Source organism: Mustela putorius, unplaced genomic scaffold, assembly GCF_011764305.1.
Source record: "Mustela putorius furo isolate JIRA1106 unplaced genomic scaffold, ASM1176430v1.1 tig00003898_pilon_pilon_pilon, whole genome shotgun sequence".
Lineage (NCBI taxonomy): Eukaryota > Metazoa > Chordata > Mammalia > Carnivora > Mustelidae > Mustela > Mustela putorius.
This window is the reverse complement of record NW_025422047.1, coordinates 7773383-7798833: the sequence shown is the minus strand read 5'-3', so window position 1 is coordinate 7798833 and position 25451 is coordinate 7773383. Positions and strand designations below refer to the sequence as shown.

The window sequence follows — 25451 nt, the reverse complement described above, 5'->3', positions numbered from 1 at the left end:
GCCCGGTGCGCTCCGCCAGCCCAGCCCCGCCGAGCCTCAAGGAACCGCCGCCCCGCGGCCCCCGACTCTCCCGCGCGGACTGCTCCCCGCGGGGGCTCTGAGCGGCGCCCCTCCGGCCTGCTCTACGTCCGCTCCGCCGAGTCCAGGCTCGCGGCGGGGTCCTGCGCCCCAGAAGTACAGCCAGATCCCGGACGCCGGCGGGACGCTGCAGCGAGGTCGCCCATTCGGGGGTCGGGCGCCCCGGGGCGGCTGCCTCCGGCTTCCCTTTCCGGTCGGGGCCGTCATTCCCAGTCAGGCCTGAGGCGCTGGTGAAGGGACTGGGGGAGGAGAAACCGGGGAAAGCCCGATGCAGACGATTTGGCGGGTGTCGTCAGCCCTCGGGAAATCATTTCCATCTCGTGGCGGGAAGAGATCCCCCGAAGCTGTGGGGTTGCACCTTAGATAACTGGAATCCGGGATGACGTTCCAGCGTCACCGCCCTAGTCAGCTCCGGGAAGCCCTCCTTTCTGCCAGAGTGAGCAACTGAGGCAATTCCCTCTTCCACGCTTCCCTGCGGGACCTGCCGTGGCTTCCTTGCGTTCGAGGCCCTTCCATACGGTGTATCAAGGCTTACGTTCAGGTCGCCGTCGGAGCTGAGTCCCTCTTAGCTCAGTGGTCTGCTGCCTCGTCCCCTGGAGCACAGGTTCCCTCTTCTCTCCCACGAAGAAGCTGTTCCTGGTCAAGAGCTGGCCATTCTCTTCCTGCAGAATGCCATCCTCGAAAGCTAGAGATTCCAGCTCACCAAAGTAGTTTAGATAATGACGTTCACAGAACCGTGAGCTCCTTGAAGCCGAGAGTGAAGAACTCCTCTTAAAGACTATTCCTGCAGAGCAAGACGGGTCCTCTTAATGCTCTCCCAAAAAAGAGATTCCACACCTTTTCACAAGGACTTAATAAACCCCACCCAGTGGAACATTCTTCCTAATTTCTCATGTAGAGCAGCTTTACCTACTAAGTCCTGTAGCCAACCTGTTGATCATTTTTCTGGCTGAACTGCAATATCCCCCAGCTGTCTACCTTCTGGGTGTTGGGATGGGAATCTGGGGTCTGTCCCCCTTCTTTGAATTTTCTGCTTTTCTCCCACTGCCCCCAGCACAGTGGATGTAGGGCAAGGATGTTATGCTGGGAGTGAAGCAAATGATTGTGCAGTTACTGGGAAGAAAGGATTTTGTTGTGAGTCGATTTTTGCCTTCCCAGTACACTATACACACAAGAATCCTAACACAGGAGACTATTACCTATGTTAACATTACATAACCATAGATTGATCATTACATCCATCCACACCATTATGAAAACCTATATTCATCAAGCACTGACAGTGCCCAAACCCTTAGGTTCCTGAGCACTTCCCAACATTGCCCCATATACTCAGACCAAGAAAGCAGGTATTATTTTTATCCCCAATATACAGATGAACAGGCAGGTTGTGACAGGTAATGTGGCAGGTTGCAGAGTGAGGATTGACATCTAGGTAAACCAATTCCATTGCTTTAGTGCCTAAACCCTGGACTTTACAGCACTTGCAGCTTTGACTTCAGCTGGCCCTTCTGCCCTCACCACAGAATTTAACTTGCCTGAAGCAAAAAAACTCATTTTCAAGTGGTGAGCAAATCGCCTTGAGGTAAGACACTAACCAGCACACTCGACAGAGATGATTACTAATGCTCACAGGAACTCAGAACAGTTTCCACTTTGCAGAGAAGTTCACTAGCTTCACTGAGATCACAGAACAAAGAGTGGGAAGCAAGGCTGGATAGGGGTTGAGTTGGTGGGCTTTAGACTCAGGTCCCTGGGTTTATTTATCATCTGCCATTTATTCTCTGTGTGGCCTTTGGTAAATTAGTTAGCCTCTCTGTGCTTTGGTTTCCTTGCATACAATGTGGGGCTTCATAGGTTATTAGGAGGCTTAAATGAGTTAACACAGATTAAATATTTGCTACCATGAATGCCCAGTAAATGTTACCTGCAAAAAGTAACAGAGCCAGAATTTTATTCCAAGTCTCTCTGACATCAAAAACTGCACTTTCCCACTACCAGGAGTGCAGCCATATCCCAGCTCCCCGTCCCTGCTGAGTAGCTGTGTGAAGCCATCTTCCCTCCTCATCTCCAGTTGAGCTGGCTGGCAGAGACTGACTGCACCTGCCAAGCCCCTCCCAAGATGCAGAATGGTAAGTAAATTTACAGGCTGTTTTGTTTTACACCTTTACATTTTGGGGTGGTTCGTTGTGTGACAATAATAATTGAAATAGAGGGTTAATACATTTATAGAGTAAATTTTAGTTCTAATTAATGATCCATAAACAATACATTTTATAAATTTCAGTTCGGTTTTTTGTAAAGACTTACTTATTTGAGAGAGACAGAGAGGATGTTTGTGAGTGGGGCGGTGAGGAGGTGCTGAGGGAGAGACTCTTTAAGCTGACTGACTCCCTGCGGAGCTCAGAGCCTGATGTGTGGCAGGATCCCAGGACCCTGAGATCATGATGTGAGCTGAAACCAAGAGTCCGATGCTTAACCGCCTGAGCCACTAACGTGCCCCTAAATAAAATTCCAGTTTTAATGATCTAAGTCAAAGCCCATGACTTCTCTTGATAATGCAGAACCAACAAATTTTCATCAGGAATTTTGGGGAAAGTAATGTTTTTCTTTAAAAAAAAAAAAGATTTTATTTATTTATTTGACAGAGATCACAAGTAGGCAGAGAGAGAGAGAGAGAGAGAGAGAGAGGAGGAGGAAGCAGGCTTCCTGCTGAGCAAAGAGCCCAATGTGGGGCTCGATCCCAGTACCCTGAGATCATGACCTGAGCCGAAGGCAGAGGCTTTAACTCACTGAGCAACCCAGGAGCCCCAGTAATGTAATTCTTTTCAAGGTGAGGCCGCTGTCATTGGTTCAGTCTTTATTTAAAGGAGACAGGTTCTCTCAGATGATGCCTAAAAGGGGCATTTTAAAAGAATTCTTCTAGTGTCAGCTCCTACAATATTCCAGTGTGATAGGGGGCCTCTAAATGGCCAGCAGTGGTCCAGACCTACAGTATTCATGCCTTTATGTAACCCTCTCCCCTTGAGTGTGGCTGGGCCTAGTGACTGGCTTCTGGTGAGTAGAATACAGCAAAAGTCTCAGGATGTCACTTCCTGGTTTAGACTGCAGAAAGACTGTGACTTCTGTCTTGCTTGCCGCCATTCTCCTCTCAGTGCCCTGGCTCTAGTGGAAGCTAGCTGTCATGTGGCGAGTCGTTCTCTAGAGAGGTCCTTGTGGCAAGGAACTAATGTCTCTGACCAACAGCCCCGACCAGCAGCTGACTTGCAGCCTTCTGAGAATCCCTGACCCAGGCGAGCCAGTTAAGCCACCTGTTACAACGGTGATAGAGTAAATACTTACTGTTGTAAGCTGCAAAATTTGGGGGTAATTTGTTACGCAGCAATATATAACTAACATTCATTAACTGAAAAAATTAGGATATCAAACTATAAACAGTTTATTTGGTACAACTTTCCAAGGAGCTAGTATGACCATAAATATTAACCTCCCCTAAAATTTTATACATCCTTTGTCCTTGTCGTTTCACCTCTAGAAATTTCTCTTAAGGAAAAGAAAAATCATGGAATTCTAACAAAGGCATAGTTACAAGGATGTTTAGAACAGAGTTATTTATAATGGCAAGAAATTGGTAGCAGTCCGTATATCTAATAACAGGGGATTGAGTAACTATATCATGGAATTGCTGCTAAGAGAACGGGTTGAAATCCATTAGTGAATCTTAAAAACAAACTGACTTGCTGTCAGCATTTGAAAAAATAAAATGAAATCAGTTTGAAAGTATCAGAGGGGGAAAAAACAAAAAACAAAACAGACAACAAAAAAGAAAATATCAGAGGAAAGGTAAGTTTTGCTTTATAAGAAATTTCCATTTCATGTTTGTATATGTGTACATTGTGATAGTAAATGAATTCGTTACTCTGAGTCATGGTCCAAACTTTTAAACTCTGTAGTGTCAAAAAAAGATATATATAGGGGCACCTGGGCGGCTGAGTCCCTTAAGCATAGGACTCTTGATTTTGGCTCAGGTCGTGATCTCATGTGGTAGGATTGAGTCCCACATCGGGCTCCATGCTCAGTGGGGAGTCTGCCTAAGATTCTCTCCCTCTCCCTTTGCCTACCCCCACCCCCTGCTCGCATGCACACATTTACACTCTTTCTCTCTCAAATGAATAAATCTTGAAAAGAAAAAGCAATGTACAAAACTACTTAGTGATACAAAAGGTATGCAAAAGATATTAAATTATCAAACAGCATGCTTATGTTACAAAATAATCTAACTTCATTAAAATTTAAAACAAGCAAAGCTCTATGAAAAATGGAAAATAAATACACCAGACATATCATTTATATTTTTCTTTTTAAATCTATATTTAAAAATTTTCTACAACAAACATGTCTTTTTTAAACTTATTTCCTGAATAATAACAATAATGTATTTTTTTTAAGATTATTTATTTATTTATTTGACAGAGAGACATCACAAGTAGGCAGAGAGGCAGGCAGAGAGAGAGAGGAGGAAACAGGCTCCCTGCTGAGCAGAGAGCCTGATGAGGGACTCCATCCCAGGACCCTGAGATCATGACCTGAGCCGAAGGCAGCGGCTTAACCCACTGAGCCACCCAGGCGCCCACAATAATGGCTTTTAAAGTTTCCCTAATAACTATATATTATGTATTAGCATTTTCTCAACTATGTTATATACGCATAGAAAAAAGACTGAAAGGAAGTTTGCCAGAATATCAGTTAGCAGTGGTGGTTTTTATGTGGTGGGATTGTGGGGAATTTTTAATGTTTTAGAAAACTTAGAAATAAACATGTTTTTCTTTTTTCTTTTTTTAAGATTTTATTTATTTATTTGACAGAGATCACAAGTAGGCAGAGAGACAGGCAGAGAGAGGGGGGAAGTAGGCTCCCTGCTCAGCAGAGAGCCCGATGCGGGGCTCGATCCCAGGACCCTGGGATCATGACCTGAGCTGAAGGCAGAGGCTTTAACCCACTGAGCCCCCCAGGCACCCCCATGTTTTTCTTTTATAATAAAAAACTAAAGGGGCGCCTGGGTGGCTCAGTGGGTTAAGCCGCTGCCTTCGGCTCGGGTCATGATCTCGGAGTCCTGGGATCGAGTCCCGCATCGGGCTCTCTGCTCAGCAGAGAGCCTGCTTCCCTCTCTCTCTCTCTGCCTGCCTCTCTATCTACTTGTGATTTCTCTCTGTCAAATAAATAAATAAAACCTTTAAAAAAAAAAAACTAAAAAAATAATTTAAAGTAATCTCTACATCCTACATTGAGCTTGAACTCATGATCCTGAAATCAAGAGTTGCATGCTCTGCTGACTAAGCCATCCAGGCTCCCCTATAAATAAACATTTTTAATAAGAGAAGGAAAGAAAGAGGCATTTTAAAAAAAGATTTTATTTATTTATTTGACACGGGGAGAGATCACAAGCAGGTAGAGAGGCAGGCAGAGAGAGAGGGGGAAGCAGGCTCCCCACTGAACAGAGAGCCCAATGCGGGGCTCCATTCCAGGATCCTGAGACCATGACCTGAGCTGAAGGCAGAGGCTTAACCCATGAACTACCCAGGCACCCCAAGAAGAGGCATTTTTATTTTTTAATTTTTTTTATTTTTAAGATTTTATTTATCTACTTGACAGAGAGAGAGAGATCACAAGCAGGCAGAGAGGCAGACAGAGAGAGGGGGATGCAGGCTCCCTGCTGAGCAGAGAGCCCGACGTGGGGTTGGATCTCATGACCTTGGGATCATGACCCAAGCCGAAGGCAGAGGCTTTAACCCACTGAGCCACCCAGGCGCCCTGAGGCATTTTTATTTTTTTTAATTTTTTAATTTTTAAAGATTTTATTTATTTATTTGACAGACAGAGATCACAAGCAGGCAGAGGCAGGCAGAGAGAGGAAGGGAAGCAGGCTCCTCGCCGAGCAGAGAGCCTAATGCGGGGCTAGATCCCAGGACTCTGGCATCATGACCCAAGCTGAAGGCAGAGGCTTTAACACACCAAGCCACACAGGTGCCCCTAGAAGAGGCATTTTTTTTAAAGATTTTATTTATTTATTTGACAGAGAGAGAGAGAGAGATCACAAGTAGGCAGAGAGAGAGGCAGAGAGAGGGGGAAGCGGGCTCCCCGCTGAGCAGAGAGCCCAATGTGGGGCCCAATCCCAGGACTCTGGGATCATGACCTGAGCCGAAGGCAGAGGCTTTAATCCACTGAGCCACCCAGGCACCCCTAGAAGAGACATTTTTAAAAAAGATTTTATTTATTTGAGAGAGAGCACACAAGCAGGGGAAGCAGCAGAGGCAAAGGGAGAAGGAGGCCCAAGGAAGCTCCTTGCGGAGCAGGGAGCCCAATGCCAGGGCTCGATCCAGATGTTTAACCGACTGAGCCACCCAGGCGCCCCAAAGAAGACGCATTTAAGAGCAGTGTTGTTCTGATGGTGTCTGCCCGTGGCCTATTTTATCCCACCACTGGACCTAGGTCAAGCCAGGGAGCAGGGCAGACAGACACCCTTACCTCTGCCCAGGCCGGCACCCTCTTTGTTTGCCCATCCTGACGTGGCCCTGAGGTCTTGGTGCTTTTTTCTTTCCATGTTATCTCAGGGCATGATTCCCTTATCTTGGGCAAACTAATTGATTAATGGTGACATGCATAGGCCAGTGAGATGTGTGTGAGTGCAGAAATGGAAGAATGTTAATAAAGAGCCTTACACATACACAATGGGCGTAACTCATTTGTGTGCCATTGAGGTTCACAGGGGCCATTCTTCATGCTCTTGCAAAATCTCCCCAGCCTTCAGTTTACAGATGAGGAAACAGGCTCACAAAAGCTCCATGTGTGAACCTGTCTGTGTCCCTGTATGGGCATCTATGAAGTTTGCCTATGTTGTGTCCCCATTCCATTACCAAGTTCTATTAAATAGTACCCCCTAAGTAGTTCTGCACTGTCCCCTTCTCACTACTGACAATACTACCTCCCCCAGTCAAGCCCTACAGCAGTGGTCTCCTAACTGATCTCCTTCAGACTTTCTGTACCCTCTGATTCTCTATTTAACCGGCAGGGTGAGATTTTGAAAATTTAAATCTGAACGTGTCAGCCTATCCCACCACTGTTGCTCAAGATTTTGCTGTGACTCCCAATGTGCTTAGGAGAGAGACAAAATTCCTTAATGTGGATCACAGGGCCCTGTGTAGATTACCTCCACCCTTTCTGCCTCATGACTGTGTTTCCCTCCTTTCTCTCTGTTACAGTCCCATTGACCTTTTAATCCTTGTATTCAACATTTCCCTCCTGCCATAGGGCTTTTGCATTTGCTCTGACTTCTGCCAGATCCACTCCTGCTGGTCCCTGTGCCTAGTTAACTCCTATGCATCCTTCAGAACTCAGTTCAAACTGTTACCACTTGCTGGGTCACATTCTCAGTAGACATTCTTAGAGCACCTTTTACCTTTTTTTTTTTTTCAGATTACTAAATACAGTTGCAGCTTTACATTTCTTTGCTTAGTTGATTAACATTGGTTTATTTTTACACTCCACTGTAAGTTCCATGAAGGTGGGGACAGAGTTTCTTTTGGATTGCCAATCCCCAGGCCTGAGCATAATGTTTGGCCTACTATAGGACCTCCTAAAATCTTTGTTATTAAGTGAATGAGTTAATGAATGAACAAAATCCATTGAGTCTTCCTATCTGGTTCCTTTTCCTGAAAGTGCTCCTGAACTTTTCACAAGACAGGAAACGGAAGACGGAGGGAATGAGAATAATAATACCTGCCCCGCACAGAGTGTAATGGTCATCAAAGTAACACCTGAGTCTACAGGCTACATTTGATCATTTATTTATTAAAGAGTCTGTCAGTTTATTTATTTATTTATTTATTTATTTATTTATTTTTAAAAGATTTTATTTATTCAATTGACAGAGAGATCACAAGTAGGCAGAGAGGCAGGCAGAGAGAGAGAGAGAGAGAGAGAGAGAGAAGCAGGCTCCCTGCTCAGCAGAGAGCAATGGGGTGCTCTATCCCAGGACCCTGAGATCATGACCCGAGCCAAAGGCAGAGCCTTAACCCATTGAGCCACCCAGGGGCCCCAAAGATTTTATTTATTTATTTGACAGAGACATGACAAGAAAGGGAACACAAGCAGAGGGAGTGGGAGAAGGAGAAGCGGGCTTCCCAGTGGAGCAGGGAAGCCCCATGTGGGGCTTGATCCTAGGACCGTGGGACATTGACCTGAGCAGAAGGCAGACACTTAATGACTGAGGCTACATTTTAGAGGCCTCCCCACTGCTGCTCATTTCCACTCTCTCCCACAGAGGCCCAGAAATGAAACCACTGCAGAGAAAACCCTCAGCAAGCCTTTGGCAGACAGAGCCTCACTAGGAAGGCAGAGAATGAGAAGGCAAAGAAAGGGAATAGGGGCACCTGGGTGGCTCACTCAGTTAAGTGTCTGCCTTCGGCTCAGGTCATGATCTCAGGGTCCTGGGATGGAGCCTGGCATCAGGCTCCCTACCCTGTGGGGAGCCTGCTTCTCCCACTCCCTCTGCCCTGCTGCTCCCTCTCCTTGTGCTCTCTCTGTCAAATAAATAAATAAAATCTTAAACAAATTAAAAAAAAGGGGGGGGGAGACTGCTTCCCCCTCTCTCTCTGCCTGCCTCTCTGCCTGCTTGTGATCTCTCATCCTCTGTGTCAAATAAATAAATTTTTTTTTTTTAAAGGAAAGGAATGGATGTCTCTTGAGAAGGAACTCTGTTTTGGACATCATATTTACATATATTAACTCATTTAATCTTCCCTCCAAACCCTATGTGGCAGATGAGAAAATGGACTCAAAGAGGTTGTGGAATGTGAAGGTTATAAAACTTTGCAAAACAGGGTAAAAAGCTGAGTTTGAACTCAGATCTGTCAGCCTTCCTCCAAAGTCTGGGCTTTTCCAGGCTGCTTTGTTGGGGTGCAGCCCTCAAACATCTCTCCGCCTCTGTTAACTTAGAGCCCCAACGTTTTTCATTATTAAAGACTCTTCTATTAGAGGCGCCTGAGTGGCTCAGTCAGTTAAGCGTCTGACTCTTGGTTTTGGCTCATGTCATGATCTCATAGAGTGTTCACCCTCCCTTTCAAATAAATAAATCTTAGAAAGAAAAAGGCTCATCTGTTGGCTATTATCTAAAGCTCTTTTTCAGGAGTCAGTGTATGATGGTTTTAGTTGATACATTGGAAACAGAAACTCAATATTTTATTTGATTTTTATTTTTTATTTTTATTTTTTATTTTTTTAAAAGATTTTATTTATTTGTCAGAGAGAGGGAGAGAGAGCGAGCACAGGCAGACAGAATGGCAGGCAGAAGCAGAGGGAGAAGCAGGCTCCCTGCTGAGCAAGGAGCCCCATGTGGGACTCGATCCCAGGACGCTGGGATCATGACCTGAGCTGAAGGCAGCTGCCCAACCAACTGAGCCACCCAGGCGTCCCTATTTTATTTGAATTTTAAAGATTTTATTTATTTATTTGAGAGAGAGAGAGAAATAGCGCAAGAGAGAGCACAAGCGGTTGGGGGGAGGGAGAAGCAGGCTCCCCACTGAGCTGGGGGCCCCACATGGGGCTCACTCCCAGGACCCCAGGACCATGACCTGAGCCAAAGGCAAACACTTAACTGACTGAGCTACCAGGTACCCTGAAACTCAGCATTTTAAAGGCAACTATTGCAAGACCTAAAAAGAAATTTATAAACAAATATTGGAATGTAGAAAGTAAAGGGGGATGACAAAGTTAATTTCCCATTCTTCATAGGGAGAAGACAAGAGATACTGTCTAGACTGGACAAATATATTATACAAAGGGACAAGTGGTGATTACTGGAGAATTAAAAACAGAAGCTGTTGGTGGGGTTGCATCTGGGGAGTGGGGCTGGGGAGAGCAGAGAAACTTCCATTTTTCATTTGTTGTTCTGAACTGTTTATCTTTTTAAAAAATGACAGTGTTTCTTCTGTAACTTTTGTAAAAAGCTTTTAGAAATTTTTTGTTACAGGGCACCTGGCTAGTGCAATCAGTTGAGTGTCTGACTCTTGATTTCGACTGGGTGGTGATCTCAAGGTCCTGGGATGGAGCCCCGCATCAGGCTCCACAGTCAACGGGGATTCTGTCGATTCTGTCTTCCTTTTCCTCTGCCCCTCCTGCTCAGACTCTCATTCTCTCTCTCTTAAAAAAAAAAAAAAAAAAATTTGTTAAAAAAGACTGAACAAACATACGCTTCCTTTAGAATGCAAGTACTGTATGAGCTATTAGTCTCATTACCAGGGTAAAAGTTAGGTCTGCAGGTTTCCTTTGTGTCAAGAAGGACCTGAGTCAGGGGGGGAGGGTCATGCGATGATAAACATGGCTTCCCAAGCAGTTGCCTCTGGGGAACTTGCATGGGGGACGAGCTTGATTAATTTATCTTTGCAAGCACAGGGCCAGGCTGACAGAGGAGCACCTCTTTCCTTCCATATCCATAAGGCAGCTCACAATCAGACATGCCCAGACACAAGAGGGTCCTGACCTGACGAGGCCCAGAGAGAACCATTCGTCTAACTACCCCTGGTGAGACTTTGCCCCTGCCAGTGCTCCACTCTGAGCAAGAGCACCTACCAGTTGGGGACCTTGCTCCTGCAGGATCCATCTGACTGCAGCTCCTCAGGGCCCAGGTGGATCTAGTCCCAGGAAGATGGGATGCTGAGGGCTCTCAGGTGACTGTGACTCCAGTCCTGTTTCACAACTGGCCATAGAGCACAGATCAGAGCCCTGCACCCCGCAGGACCAGAGCATCTCTTCTTCCTCCCAAGGCATGGCATGTTCTTGACCATTGCTTATCTGAGGTTGAAATCACTTTGGGCTCCAGCAGCTGCAAAAAGCCTGGGGCACAGCTCGGGCATGCCACTCAGTGGCAGCAAGGAGCTAGGAGATGGGCATTCCCAGCACCAGAGAAAGCCCTATTGATCTTTGACCCTCCGCCCTTCCTGGAGCCTTGGCCCTCCCTCTTTCCCCCTTCCTTTCTTCCCTGCTGGCCTTTCCCTCTGTTCAGCTCCTCACTTCCTTGGCACCCCTGCTCTGACTGGCAGTTTTTCCCAGGTCCTGGCTCACGCCATTCCTTCCATGCGGTCCTCAAGCCCTGCTTCCTGCACATCTCCCAACCCCGATGGGGAGAACTCGAGTAAGAAAGTCCACTGGACTTCTGGGAGGAGGAGGACGTCATCCACAGACTCAGAATCAAAGTCCCACGCCGACCCCTCCAAAGTGTCCAGGTCCCGGAGACCCAGCCGGCTGACGGTGAAGTACGACCGGGGGCAGCTCCAGCGCTGGCTGGAGATGGAGCAGTGGGTGGACGCGAAAGTTCAGGAGCTCTTCCAGGTGAGAGACACGATGCCAGGGGTGGGGGGAGGACACTGGGTGCCCAGGAGAGAGCCTGCCGGGAGACCGCAGGAGGAGCTGGAGGGCCAATGTGAGATGCTCCCATAGAGAGAAAGCGTCTCCCAACTGCTGACGATAGATTCGCAGTCCCGAAATCCGCCTCCCTCTGGTCTGGGCTCTGCCCTGCCTCTAATGCTCTTCAAAAAATCTGTGCCAGATTTTTTTAATATCCCTGAGACTAAGTTTCCTAATCTATAAAATGAACCTGTCAATGCCTGTTGTATCTTCTTTGTGGGACGTTTTGAAGCTCCAGTGAAACAGAAGAGCTATTTTTTATTTTCTGTCTTCCTCTCATCCTCAAAATATCTACAGGTCTAGAGCTGCATTATCTAGCACTCTAGCTAGCAGCCATGTGTGGCTATTGGCTTTCAAATTAATAAAATTAAATAAAATGCCAAGTTCAGTCTCTCATTCACACTGGCCACATTTCAAGTGCCCCATAGTCCACGTGGCTAGTGGCTGCCATCTTGTCAGCACAGATAGAGAAACATTTCCATCCTCTCAAAGTGAACAGCACTGGACTAGAATAAGTTCTCAGCCCTGGCTCTGACTGACTACCCTCAACTCCCCCTGAGGAAAGGTCAGGTCGCTGCCCCTTGCCACGAGACAGTGGCACTTTCTTCCTCAGGTAACTAAAACTCAGGACCCTAGAGTAGTCACCACTGCTGTTTCAACAACGACAGTAACGTTCTTAACACTGAACTCTGTTAGGCACAGTGCCTTGTGTAGGTCCTCCCCACTCCTCCCTCAGGTAGACAGGCTTTACCATGGAGGAAATGGAAGCTTAGAGATGTTGAGTAACAAAGGAGCCCAAGGTCACACGACTAGGAAACCAAGAGACCAGGAGCTGCAGCTGGGGCTCTGCCTACAAAGCCCGGACACTTAGGGGAACAGCTTAGTGGTTCTCCACCCATGAAGTACTTCAGAAAAAACCCGATGACCTGACTGCACCCCAACTGACTATATCTATTAGGGTGGGGCCCAGACACTTGTCATTGTTTTTTTTTTTAAGATTTTATTTATTTATTTGTCAGAGAGAGTGAGCACAGGCAGACAGAGTGGCAGGCAGAGGCAGAGGGAGAAGCAGGCTCCCTGCTGAGCAGGACGCTGGGATCATGACCTGAGCCGAAGGCAGCCGCTCAACCAACTGAGCCACCCAGGCGTCCCTTTTTTTTTTTTTTTTTTTTTGGCTCCAGTTAATTCTAGTATGTGGCTTGCTGAGAACCACTGCACCAAACCAGCCCAGGAGTCCTCCTCTACATACCCTGGTCTTTCTTTCTCTTCCTTCTTGACTCTGTTTCTTTCTTTTCCTTTTGGGGCAGGGGCTCGTCATTCTTCCAGGTAAGGGCTGTGCTGCGGTTGGGGTGGAGAAGAATGATCCATATAGCCCAGGCTGTCTTGGGAAGCTCACTGGGTCATGTGTTGGTGTGGTCCAGGTGTCCACCATGTCCCCTGCAGCATCCTGGGCTCCCTTGTGCAGGGGAGGGAGATGCTTTGGAGCTGGGAGCAGGAAAGGCACACTTTCTCCACCTGCTTCTGCTCAGCCTCCACTGCCCTTTTAGCCTGCAAGCTCCCTCCCTCCCTGGATCAGTTTCAGTTTCAGATTGTTATGCACTTGCATAAAAAGGCTCATATTTCAGACACCTCAGAGCAAATTTTTCTAGGCATCAGAGAAAGATACTAGACAAAGAATTTCGTTTTGTAAGATCAATGGGCAGGGGGAGGGCTGCACAATAATGAGCTCATAACACTGGAAAACAGGATATGTGGGAGGACCACTCCCAGGCAATGACCGAAATAAAATACCTGGCCTGTGGTTGCCATGGCAATTGTCCAAAGGTGCTAGGTGGCAGTTCCTCTCCCAATCCCTGCTGTTTTCAGCAGGAAGCAGCCAAGTGGCTGTGGAAGCCCCAGGTGGCTGGTCATCTTGGGACAGATTGAGGCAACAGTGTGTCCGTCACAGAGTGACCATCATAGAGCCTGTCTCCGTGCAGCCGACTCTCTTCAACACATTCACCTTGGAGAGCACTGTGGGTTCCAGGCTTGCATTACTACTTGTTCACTTTGGTTTAAAGAGATCCAACTTTACTTTGATGGAGCCCCCCCCTCTTCTCACTGAGTTTAAAAGCTGCTTTGGAGTCTTCAGAGGAACCAAGTCTGGGTTCAACAAAACAGACTTGGGGCCCTAGTGCTCCTATTGTCCAGAGGTGGAGTGTGGATTTGGCTTCTAAGCAAGGCTATAAACACTCATAAGTTTCTCCTATTTTAAGGAGACTCTTTTTTTTTTTTTTAAAGATTTTATTTATTTATTTGACAGAGAGAAATTACAAGTACACTGAGAGGCAGGCAGAGAGAGAGAGAAGGAAGCAGGCTCCCTGCTGAGCAGAGAGCCCGATGCGGGACTCAATCCCAGGACCCTGAGATCATGACCTGAGCCGAAGGCAGCGGCTTAACCCACTGAGCCACCCAGGCGCCCGACTCTTTTTTTTTTAATTTCTAAATTTTATTTTACAGTCTTTTTTTGTTTATTCATTTGACAGAGATCACAAGTAGGCAGAGAGGCAGGCAGAGAGAGAGGGGAAAGCAGGCTCCCCACTGAGAAGAGAGCCCGATGCAGGGCTCTATCCCAGGACCCTGAGATCATGAGCTGAGCTGAAGGCAGAGGCTTAACCCACTGAGCCATCCAGGCACCCCTATTTTAAGGAGACTTTTGCTCAACAATGCAGCCCCTCCTCAGTTCCTACCCCTAATTTCATGTCTCCTTTAGGACAAGACTTCTTAAAGGATTTGTCTACACTCCCACTTACCTTTCCTTTTCCTATCACTATTCAAACCACCGGAACCTGACTTCTGTTCCCACCATTCTATTGGGAGCTCTTGTCAAGGTCACCGATCACTGTCTTGGGACTAAATGTAATGTACACATCAGCACAGTACACTGTTGACCACCCCAGAGTTTTGAAAACATTCCTATAGCTTCTATGACACTATCTTTTTCTGGTGGCCGCTGGCATTTTGATGTAGCCCTTCTGATGCGGTGACATCTTAAGAAACCATCTATTAGACTTCCAACCTTAAAAAAGTATTCTTAACGAATATGTGAATTGACACTTGTGAGCTCCTTCCTGGGCCTTACTCCACTGCTGGTTCCCATGGCAGAGAGGTCAGGAGGAAGGGCACTGAGGATGGAGTGAAGGTGAGAATGGAGTCAAGTCCGGCAGCATCTGGCAGGAAACCCCTTCATGAAACATCAAGTCACAGATTTAACACACTTGTTCAGCCCAGCAAGTGTTGTTTGACATTTAGGGAAGGAATATTTGGATCATGATATCAGCCTATATTCTCAACTCCAGAGACTCTCAGTAATATACTACCTTATATCCAAAATACGTGTGGATAATATCACAGGTGGTACGAAAAGGTTTTTTGGGGGGGTCAGACTTGTACTTTTTTAGAGGTAGAATTCTAGTAATTCGAAGGCAGCTTTACTATTCAGCCTCCCCCTCCCCCTCCACGTTCTGGGATTCCAACTGCACATATGTGAGACCACTCAGTATCACACCACAGGTCATCAAGGCTCTGTTCTCTTCTTCCTCCCCAACCTCTCAAGGTTTTTTTCTTTCTGTGTTTCTTTATTTCTTTCTTTTTTTTATTTATTTGTTAGAGAGAGAGAGAGATACAGAGCGCAAGCACAGGCAGACAGAGTGGCAGGCTAGAGGCAGAGGGAGAAGCAGGCTCCCTGCCGAGCAAGGAGCCCGATGTGGGACTCGATCCCAGGATGCTGGGATCATGACCTGAGCCGAAGGCAGCCGCTTAACCAACTGAGCCACCCAGGCGTCCCTGTGTTTCTTTTTTTTTTTAAAGATTTTATTTGTTTGTTTGTTTTGCTAAAGAGAGAGCACAAGTAGGCAGAGCAGCAGGCAGAGGGAGAGAGAGGTAGCCTTCCCACTGAGCAGAGAGCCAGATGTGGGGCTCAGTTCCAGGACCCTGAGATCATGACCTGAGCCAAAGGCAGCCACTTAACCAACTGAGCCACCCAGGCACCCCATCTTTCTGTGTTTCATCTTGGCTAGTTTCTATCACTATATCCTTAGGTTGAACTGATTCTTTTTTTGGCAACGTCCAAATATGCTGTTAACTCCATCCAGTAAATTTTTCATTGAAAATATTTCATCTTTCAGGGCACCTGGTTGGCTCAGTCTGTAGAGCATGTGACTCCTGATCTCCAGGTTGTGAGTTCAAGGCCCACGCTGCATATAGAGATTACTTAAAAATAAAATCTTTACAAAAATATTGTATTTTTCATCCCTGGATATTCCATTTGGCTTTTTTCTCATATATTTCATTTTTCTCATTACTGTGTTTGTGTTTTCCTCATCTGCTAATTCCACCATCTGTCATTTCTGGATCAGTTTCTACTAACTGATTTTTCTCCCCTTTATAGGCCACATTTCCTGCTTCTGGTATGACTAGTGATTTTTGTTTGTATACTGGACATTTTATGAGTTTTATGTTACTGGGTAACTGGATTTTTTTTTCTTCCTTTAAAGCATTGGACCTTGTTCTAATAGGTGGTTTAGTTACTTGTGGCTCAGTTTGATCCTTCTGAAGCTTGTTTTTAAGTTATGTTGAGTCTAGAGTAGCCTTTAACCTAGAGAATAATTTAACCCCCAGTAAAGGCTCTACTGAATTCCTGCATAATCAGTGATGACCATCCACTCTGGCTGGGTGGACCTTGATTTGCCTCTCAGTCCTGTGTGAGATCTGTTCGTCTCTGGACCTTCGGTGCCTCACACTGCTTGGCCTCTTGAGGGTTTACCTTATGAATGTGTGTCTTGTGTTCAGGAAAGACTCAAGAGGACCTTTATGCAGATCTCTGGAGGTCTCTTTCTTCGTAACTCCCTCCTCTCCACAGCTGTGTCTAGCAACCTCCAGCCACCTCAACCCTGAGCTCTGATCTCTGTCACATTAATAAGGCAAGACCACTGTGCTCTGCTTGAGGCCTCCCTTTCTGCTCTGTGGTCAGGAAATTGCCTCTAGGAATAAGTACAGGGCAGTTACAGAGTTTGCCTTTTCTGTTTCCTTTCTCTCTCAGGTAGCTGTGAAGAACCTGTTGTCTAATGACTGAACACTGTTCATATATTTTTGCCTAGTTTAGTGGTTACTTATGTTGGGATAATAAATACAGCCTCTGTTACTCCATCATTTCCAGAAATATAAATAATCTGGTTAACTCTTATTCAACTTTTAGGTCTCGGATTAGAAGTTACTTCCTTCAGGAAGTCTTCCTGAACCCTAGGCTTGGTTATGTTCCCCTTCCATGTGTTCTTGAAGTATCTCATCAGAGTGCCTATCACTCTGTATTTTTATTATTTTTGAAAGATTTTGTTTGTTTATTTATTTATTTTTAAAAAGAGTTTATTTATTTATTTGACAGACAGAGATCACACATAGGCAGAGAGGCAGGCAGAGAGAGAGGAGGAAGCAGGCTCCCTACTGAGCAGAGAGCCTGATGTGGGGCTCGATCCCAGTACCCTGAGATCAAGACCTGAGCTGAAGGCAGAGGCTTTAACCCACTGAGCCACCCACGTGCCCTGAAAGATTTTATTTATTTGACAGACAGAGATCACAAGTAGCGGGAGAGGCAGGCAGAGAGAGAGAGAGCAGGGAAGCAGGCTCCCTGCCGAGCAGAGAACTGATGTGGGGCTCAATCCCAAGACCGTGAGATCATGACCTGAGCCGAAGGCAGAGGCTTAACCTACTGAGCCACCCAGGCACCCCTATCACTCTGTATTATAACTGCCATTTCATTTGTCTGTATCCTTCAGGAGACTGTAAGCTTTTCTTTTCTTTTTTTTTAAGATTTTATTTATTTATTTGACAGAGAGAAATTACAAGTACACTGAGAGGCAGGCAGAGAGAGAGAAGGAAGCAGGCTCCCCGCTGAGCAGAGAGCCCGATGCGGGACTCGATCCCAGGACCCTGAGATCATGACCCGAGCCGAAGGCAGCGGCTTAACCCACTGAGCCACCCAGGTGCCCCAACTGTAAACTTTTCAAGGGCTTGTGTTTGTCTTGCATTATGGCCTTAGTACTTATTACAATACATGGAGGATAGCATGCACTCAGTAAATATGCATTAAATGAATGAAGGCTGAACCAGATGAGCTAGAAACTAAGAAAGCAAAAAGGAAAGTTGAGAGCTTAGGGTGAAAGAGCTAACTTAGAACCCTAGAACTATTTATTTTAAAAAGGCATAGAAGGACTGAAACTGTTCACCACGGTTACTTGTTGGCAGTTGGAGGAATGAGAGGACAGGTGAGGCTTCTTTTTCTTTTTTCTTTCCTTTTTAAAAAAATCCACTTTCTTGAGTTGTAACTGACAGAGAATAAAATCTGAAGTGTACATTGGGATGCACTTTGCCATACATAACACTACCCCAATCAAGATAAGGAAATTTACATCATCCAAAGAGTTACCCCTAATAACCGTTTTTTTTTTTTAAGGATTTTATTTATTTATTTGAGAGAGATAGTGAAAGAGATCACAAGCAGGGAGAGAGGCAGAGGGAGAAGCAGACTCCCCACTGAGTAGGGAGCCAGCCTTACATGGGACTCGATCCTAGGACCCGGGGATCATGGCCTGAGCCAAAGGCAAAACTGACTAAGCTACCCAGGTTGCTGCTCTCCCAAATAACCTTTAAACAAATTATACACATTAGTTACTTTTTGTATCTATTCCTGTTGTATCTCTACAACTGCCTCTAACATGTGGACCTTTGGAGGATAGGATCTTTGTTTTGTTCACTGAAGTTCCCCAGTTCATGGTACCATGTTAATAGTAGTCAAAAAAGATTTTAAATGATTAAGTAATCAAGAGGAAAAGGTGAAATTATCAAACCTTTAGAAAACGTAAAGGTGAATATCAAATATTTATTCAAATCAGTGTGAGAAGAACTCGCTAAGCATTAAGAGAAGAAGAAGCTGGGGAGGAGGTGGAAAAGGCGCGTCAAAATTTCTTTTCACTGGAAAAGACCATTAGTTACATTCAGCTATAGAACCATGTATTTCCCCAACTCCTTCTCCACACATAAATTGTATTTCCAGGGGCACCTGGGTAGCTCAGGCAGTTAAGACTTAGATTCTTTTTTTTTTTTTAATTTTATTTATTTATTTGACAGAGAGACAGATCACAAGTAGGCAGAGATAGAGAGGGAAGCAGGCTCCCTGCTGAGCAGAGAGCCCGACTTGGGACTTGATCCCAGGACCCTGGGATCATGACCTGAGCTGAAGGCAGAGGCTTTAACCCACTGAGCCACCCAGGCGCCCCAAGCCTTAGATTCTTGATTTTGGTTCAGGTCATGATCTTAGGGTTGTGTTGGACTCTGCACTCACCAGGGAGTTTGCTTGAGATTCTGTCTCCCCCTTGCTCCTCCCTCTGCCTGTACTCTCTCTCTCTCTCAATAAGTAAATAAAGAAATAAATAAACATTTAAAAAATTCTTAAAAACAACAAATGGTATTTCCATCATATGTGAAATGAATGCTAGGGCTAATCTGAATTTTATTTTTATTTTTATTATTATTTTTTAAGATTTTATTTATTTACTTGACAGACAGAGATCTCAAGTAGGCAGAGAGGCAGGCAGAGAGAGAGAAGGGGGAAGCAGGCTCCCCGCTGAGCAGAGAGCCCGATTTGGGACTCCATGCGGGGCTCGATGCGGACCTCGATCCCAGGACCCTAGTATCATGACCTGAGCCGAAGGCAGAGCTTTAACCCACTGAGCCACCCAGGTGCCCCGCTAATCTGAATTTTTAAAAAAAGACTTCTTGGGGCACATGGGTGGTTCAGTCAGTTATTGGGCATCTGCCTTAAGCTCTTGTCATAGTCCTGGTGTCCTGGGACACCTGTCCCCTGCTTTGGGCTCCCTGCTCCATGGGAAGCCTGCTTCTCCCTCTCCCAGCCCCCACTTGTGTTCCCTCTCTCACTGTCCATCAATTATATAAATAAAATTTTTAAAAATAATTAAAAATAATAATTAAAGGGGCACTTGCATGGCTCAGTGGGTTAAGGCCTCTGCCTTCGATTCAGGTCATGATCCCAGGGTCCTGGCATCGAGCCCCACATCGGGCTCTCTGTTCATCGGGGAGTCTGCTTCACCCCACCTCTCTGCCTACTTGTGGTCTCTGTCTGTCAAATAAACAAAAGAAATCTTAAAAAATAATAAGAAGTGGGGCGCCTGGGTGGCTCAGTTGGTTAAGCAGCTGCCTTCGGCTCAGGTCATGATCCCAGCGTCCTGGGATCGAGTCCCACATCGGGCTCCTTGCTCCGCAGGGAGCCTGCTTCTCCCTCTGACTCTGCCTTCCACTCTGTCTGCCTGTGCTCGCTCTCACTCGCTCTCTCTCTGACAAATAAATAAATAAAATCTTTAAAAAAAAAAAATAAGAAGAATTAAAACAGACTCCTTAGTGAGAAAAAATGAATAACCCATTAGAAAATGAATAAGGCAGCAGTTCTTGAAGCATATTCTGGTGACCCTTTCAGATGGTTCATGGTTATTTTTGTAATAGCGCTGAGGTGTCAGTTGCCTTTTTCACTGTATTGACATTTGCACTGATACTGCAAAAACAGTGGTGGCCCTTAGCATGAATCCAGAAAGTGGCAGTGGGGCAACTGGCTGGTTCTGTTGGAGGAGCACGCGACTTTTGATCTTGGGGTTGTGCGTTTGAGCCCCACATTGGGTGTATTAAATTGTATTAAATAAATACACTTCAAAATAAGAAGGAAAGTGGCACCCACCTGTACTAATGTTACAGAAATTTTTATTCCCTTAGTGCCCACAGTTCTTGGTCATGGTGATTCGAAGAATGAAGACAAAGATCGAAGAGTAGTGGGCAATATGGCAAAGTTTATTGAGCAATAATTGTACAAAGCTCCCAAACAGGGAGGGGACCCAAGAGGGTTGCTGTTTTGGCATTCAAACCTGGGAGTTTTTAAGCTCTTTGCAGAACTTTCTGGAACCTCCTGAGTGTGGGGCCTCTGTGGACTGACAGCTGAGGTGTGCCAGTGAGGGCTTTGATCATGCTCCCGTCTACCTATTGGGTTATTGTTCACGTGTTGATGGTCTTTTTGGGCTGACTTTTGGAAACTAATTACCTCAATCGTGACAGTGACAAATGTTTTATGGTTGTTTGGCTTCAGGATGTTTTGCAAATGTCACTTCTGCAGAGGCTGCTAGACAGCATGCTATTGTGGCCTTGTCTAAGTGGTAAAACGGGAGACTAGTGCAGTTTTGTCTTAGCTGTCCGGGCACCCTAATTGTCCAACTAACCCCTAACACTAGTGTCACATTCTTTACTACTGTGTCACTTTCACTTAAGAAAATCCTTGACAAATCAGTAAATCACTAAGTTTATTAGAACTTGGCCATTGAATTCATATCTTTTTTTTTTAATAGACTTAATTTTTAGTGCAGTTTTAGATTCACAGGGAAGCTGAGCAGAAAGTACAGAGTTCCCCTATTCCCTGGGCCCCCACATATGCACAGCCTCCCCCACTATCAACATCCCCACTAGAGCAGTACACTGATAAAATCACCCAAAGTCCATAGCTTATATTAGGGTTCACTTTTGGTGTTGTACATTCAAGGGTTTGGACAAATATGTAAGGGCGTGTATCTACCATTGATAGTATCATAAAGAGTGTTTTCTCTGCCCTAAAAATCCTCTGTGCTCCGCCTGTTCATCCCACTTTCCCCCTTAATCCCACTGATCTTTTTACTGTCTTGACAGTTTTGCATTTTCCAGGATGTTGTGTAGTTAGAATCATATAGTATGTATGACTGGCCAATTTCAGATTGGCTTCTTTCACTTATTATGAATGTTTATGGTTCATTTAGGTCTTTTCATGGCTTGACAGCTCATTTCTTTTAGTGCTGGACAATACTCCATTGTCTGGGATGTACACAGTTGATTTATCCATTTACCGACTGAGGGACAGATTGGTTTCTTCCAAGTTTTGGCAATTATAAGTAAGCACCTTTTTGTGCAGATATGTTTCCAGCTCACTTGGATAGATATTAAGGAGTTTGATCACTAGATTAAATAGTAAGAGTGTATTTAGTTTTGTTAGAAACTGCCAAATGTCTTCCAAAGTGGCTGTACTATTTGGCATTACCACCAGTAACAAATGAAGGTTCCTGTCATTCCATATCCTCACCAGCATTCGGATTTGGATTTTTTGCCTATTTGGTAGGTATGTAGTATCTCTCATTTTTGTCTTAATTTGCAATTTCCTAATCAGATAGGATGTTGAACAATTCTTATGCGATTTGCCATCCATCCACATATCTTCTTTGGTGAGGTATCTGTTCAGATCTTTGGCCCACTTTTCAGCTGAGTGGTTTCTTTCTTATTGTTGAGTTTCAAGAATTCTTTGTCTTTTTTTTTTTTCCCAAAGATTTTATTTATTTGACACAGAGACAGAGATTGCAAGTAGGCAGAGAGGCAGACAGAGAGAGAGGGGAAAGCAGACTCCCCACTGCACAGAGAGCCTAATGCGGGGCTTGATCCCAGGACCCTGAGATCATGACCTGAGTAAAAGGCAGAGACTTAATCCACTGAGCCACCCAGATGCCCCTCTTTGTCTCTTGAACAATAGTCCTTTATCAGATACATCCTCTGCAAATATTTTCTCCCAGTCTATGGTTTGTCATCTCATTTTCTTTTTTTTAATTTTTAAGGTTTTATTTATTTATTTGACTGAGAGAGAGATCACAAGTAGGCAGAGAGGCAGGCAGAGTGGGGCGGGCGGAGGGTGGGGAAGCAGGCTCCCCACTGAGCAGAGAGCCCGATGTGGGGCTTGATACCAGGACCCTGAGATCACGACCTGACCTGCAGGCAGAGGCTTAACCCACTGAGCCACCCAGGCGCCCCTGTCATCTCATTTTCTTAAGCTTCTTTCATTTTTAATTTTATAAACTCTGTATTGATTCAATTATTTCACTGACTGTAATAACTTTTAAAGATCGCTTTATTGAGATAGGATTCACAGGCCATACAGTTCACCCACTGAAAGTGTGTACTTCCAATAGTTTTAAGTTATCTTCAGGGTTATGCAACCACAATTGAATTTTGGGACATTTTACCACCCCAGAAAGAAACCCTGTACCAATTAGCAGTCACACTTCCTTCCTTACCATCACCACTCCCAGCCCAGGGCAACCACTAATCTACTTTGTGCCTCCATGGATTTACCTATTCTTGACATTTCATACAAATTATGTCCATATAACATATGGACTTTTGTAACTGGCTACTTTCACTAACAAAATGTTTTCAAGATTCATCTATGTTGTAGCATGAATCCATGCTTTGTTCCTTTTATTGCTGAGTAACTTTGTATGGCTACATGATATTTTATTTATCCATTCATTGGTTGATGGAGATATGTGTTGTTTTCACTTTTTGGCTATTATGAGTAACAGTGCTATGAATATTCATGTGCAGACATTTGTGTGGACAAGTCATTTCTCTCAGGGGTAGATCTAGGAATGGGATTGCCGGGTCAGATGATAACTCTATATTTAACATTTTAAAGAGCTGCCAAACTGTTTTCCAAGGCCGTTGTACTATTTTATATCCTTACCAATGATATGCTAACTTTTGAAATTAAACAGGCGTTTTTATTTTTAAAATTTTTAATTTTTTAAAAAGATTTTATTTAGGGGCGCCTGGGTGGCTCAGTGGGTTAAGCTGCTGCCTTCGGCTCAGGTCATGATCTCAGGGTCCTGGGATCGAGTCCCGCATCGGGCTCTCTGCTCAGCAGGGAGCCTGCTTCCTCCTCTCTCTTTCTCTGCCTGCCTCTCTGCCTACTTGTGATCTCTCTCTGTCAAATAAATAAATAAAATCTTTAAAAAAAAAAAAGATTTTATTTATTTATTTGACAGAGAGAGAGATCACAAGCAGGCAGAGAGGCAGGCAGAGAGGAGGAAGCAGGCTCCCTGCTGAGCAGAGAGCCCGATGTGGGGCTCCATCCCAGGACCTGTGATCATGACCTAAGCCGAAGGCAGAGGCTTAACCCACTGAGCCACCCAGGCGCCCCTCAACAGGCATTTTTAAAATATTTTATTTATTTGAGAGAGAGAGAGAGAAAAAATGCACAGAGGGAGAGTGATAGCCAGAAGCAGACTCCCTGTCGAGCAGAGCCCAATGTGGGACTCGATCCCAGGACCCTGAGATCATGACCTGAGCTAAAGGCGGATGCTTAACTTACTGAGCCACCCAGGTGCCCAAAAGGCACTCTTTTTAAAGAACCCTAGCTCTGTTTCAGATGGAAGATAGTAGGACCTCAGTAAGTGCTGAATGGAAGAATGAATGGGTGGTTTGAGAAAGGTGAGGAAATGGATTGAAAGTGGGAAGCAGGATAGGAGATGGAGGAACCCCTGACAGTGACTTTCACTCCAGCACCAGCTGGCCAGGCCCCTCTGAACTCCGTGTGATTCCCAAACAGGATCAACCCACTCCTTCTGAGCCTGAGATTGACCTGGAGGCTCTCTTGGAACTATCCACAGAGGAACAGAAGACTCACTTGGAGGTAGAAAGTGGGGCTGTGCTTAGAGTGGGAGGAACCCAGGAAGCCAGGTTTTGCATTCTTGAGTGGCGTGGGGAGAACCAGTTCAGAGGGGAGGATTCCTGGGAGGGCTGAGTGGAGGCCTGTGGGAAAGTGCTATGGTTGGGGACCCACTCTTTGCTCTCTTCCACCCAGGCTATTCTCCGAAACTGCCCCCGCCCCACAGAGGTAAGGGATGTTCTGCAGGTCTGGGGTAAGAGGGACCCAGAGGGGAGGCAGCTAATGAAGAGGACTGTTTGAGAGCCCTATGTCCTTTTCCTCTTCCCCAGCTCTGGAGACCCCCTCTGGGGTCAGGGGAGATTATGGAGGGCAGTGTATTGGGTGGGTGTGACCCCATGCTTTGATCTTAACCCTGTTTCTCTCTCAGCCTTTTATCTCTGAGCTGCTCAGTGAACTCAAGAAACTCCGGAGACTCAGTCGGCCTCAGAAATAAGCCTTGTGAGACTACCTTCAGCAGCCTCAGCATGCCAGGCTGTCCCTGAACCTTTGAATCCTGGGCTGATAGGACACAGGTGATAGCTCCATGGAACACAGACAAGGAACGTGGAAGATGAGGAGAGACATTTGGATATTCCTAGTGTATTTGCAGTCATAGCTGGGCTTTCTGGAAGCCGTTCATGGCTGTTGCCTGGTACTCTCCTTGGCAGCCAAGTGGATAAAACCTTTGGGAGTCTCAGCTGAATGAAGTGTGCAGCATATCTTTCCTGAGGGGTGGGGAGGGGAGGGTAAAGTGACATACCAGGGGGCCAGCATCCTGAGCCACCAGGCTCTATCCACACCTCCTCCGTCCATCTACCCAAGTTGGCCTTGAGCATTCAGAGAAGATCACAGTTCTGCTTTAGAGCCCGTGATCTAGCAAGGCCTGGAGGCCAAAGAGGGCACAAGACTAGGACACACACACATCCTGCATCACTGACAACAGGAGCCCAAGTGGCAAAGACTAGTTCTGAATCCCAGAGGAGAGGTAACAGGTAAAACCTAGTGGGGGGCCTGGGGACATCAGGGAAGGCTTAACCTTCCTGTCCCCCTAAATGAGTCAGGAGGCATCAGGTTGAGGACTATCTTGAGCGGGCTCCAGCCAGCAGCAGAAAGAGAAAAAGCAGGAATTAAGCAGACAGGTATAAAGAGTTACAGGCTGAGAGGCCAGGAGTCAGCTCAAGAGCATGTTGCTGGAAAGCTACTGGGTCTGAATGGCTGGAAGGTTGGGACAGGAGCCCGGGGAGGTGGCATCATTTGGAAGTAAGGCAGAAAGCAAGGTAGGCTTTCAATGTCTGTGCCTGCACCACCTAAGTACGAGGGA

The 25451-nt window shown here is 45.7% G+C and overlaps 1 protein-coding gene across 2 annotated transcripts; it reads left to right on the top strand.

Annotated features, from left to right (window-relative positions):
* Positions 1–44: 44 nt before the first annotated feature.
* PPP1R14D (protein phosphatase 1 regulatory inhibitor subunit 14D) lies at positions 45–24833 on the top strand. 2 transcript variants are annotated; one of them, XM_013055426.2, is made up of 7 exons: positions 46–1663; positions 2080–2210; positions 10528–10656; positions 11185–11463; positions 24032–24115; positions 24287–24319; positions 24519–24833. In XM_013055426.2, the coding sequence occupies exons 4-7, from the start codon at positions 11209–11211 to the stop codon at positions 24582–24584; spliced, it is 438 nt and encodes a 145-aa protein (XP_012910880.1). In that variant the 5' UTR covers positions 46–1663; positions 2080–2210; positions 10528–10656; positions 11185–11208; the 3' UTR covers positions 24585–24833. The 2 variants fall into 2 exon arrangements, with proteins under 2 accessions (XP_004751179.1, XP_012910880.1); XM_004751122.3 differs by lacking the exon at positions 10528–10656 and having other exon boundaries at positions 45–1663.
* The last annotated feature ends 618 nt before the right edge of the window (positions 24834–25451 follow it).

Coding starts and splice junctions, on each gene's coding strand:
- PPP1R14D (XM_004751122.3), top strand. Junction 24,116..24,286: donor AACAGAAGACTCACTTGGAG/GTAGAAAGTGGG, acceptor TCTTCCACCCAG/GCTATTCTCCGAAACTGCCC. Junction 24,320..24,518: donor ACTGCCCCCGCCCCACAGAG/GTAAGGGATGTT, acceptor TTTCTCTCTCAG/CCTTTTATCTCTGAGCTGCT.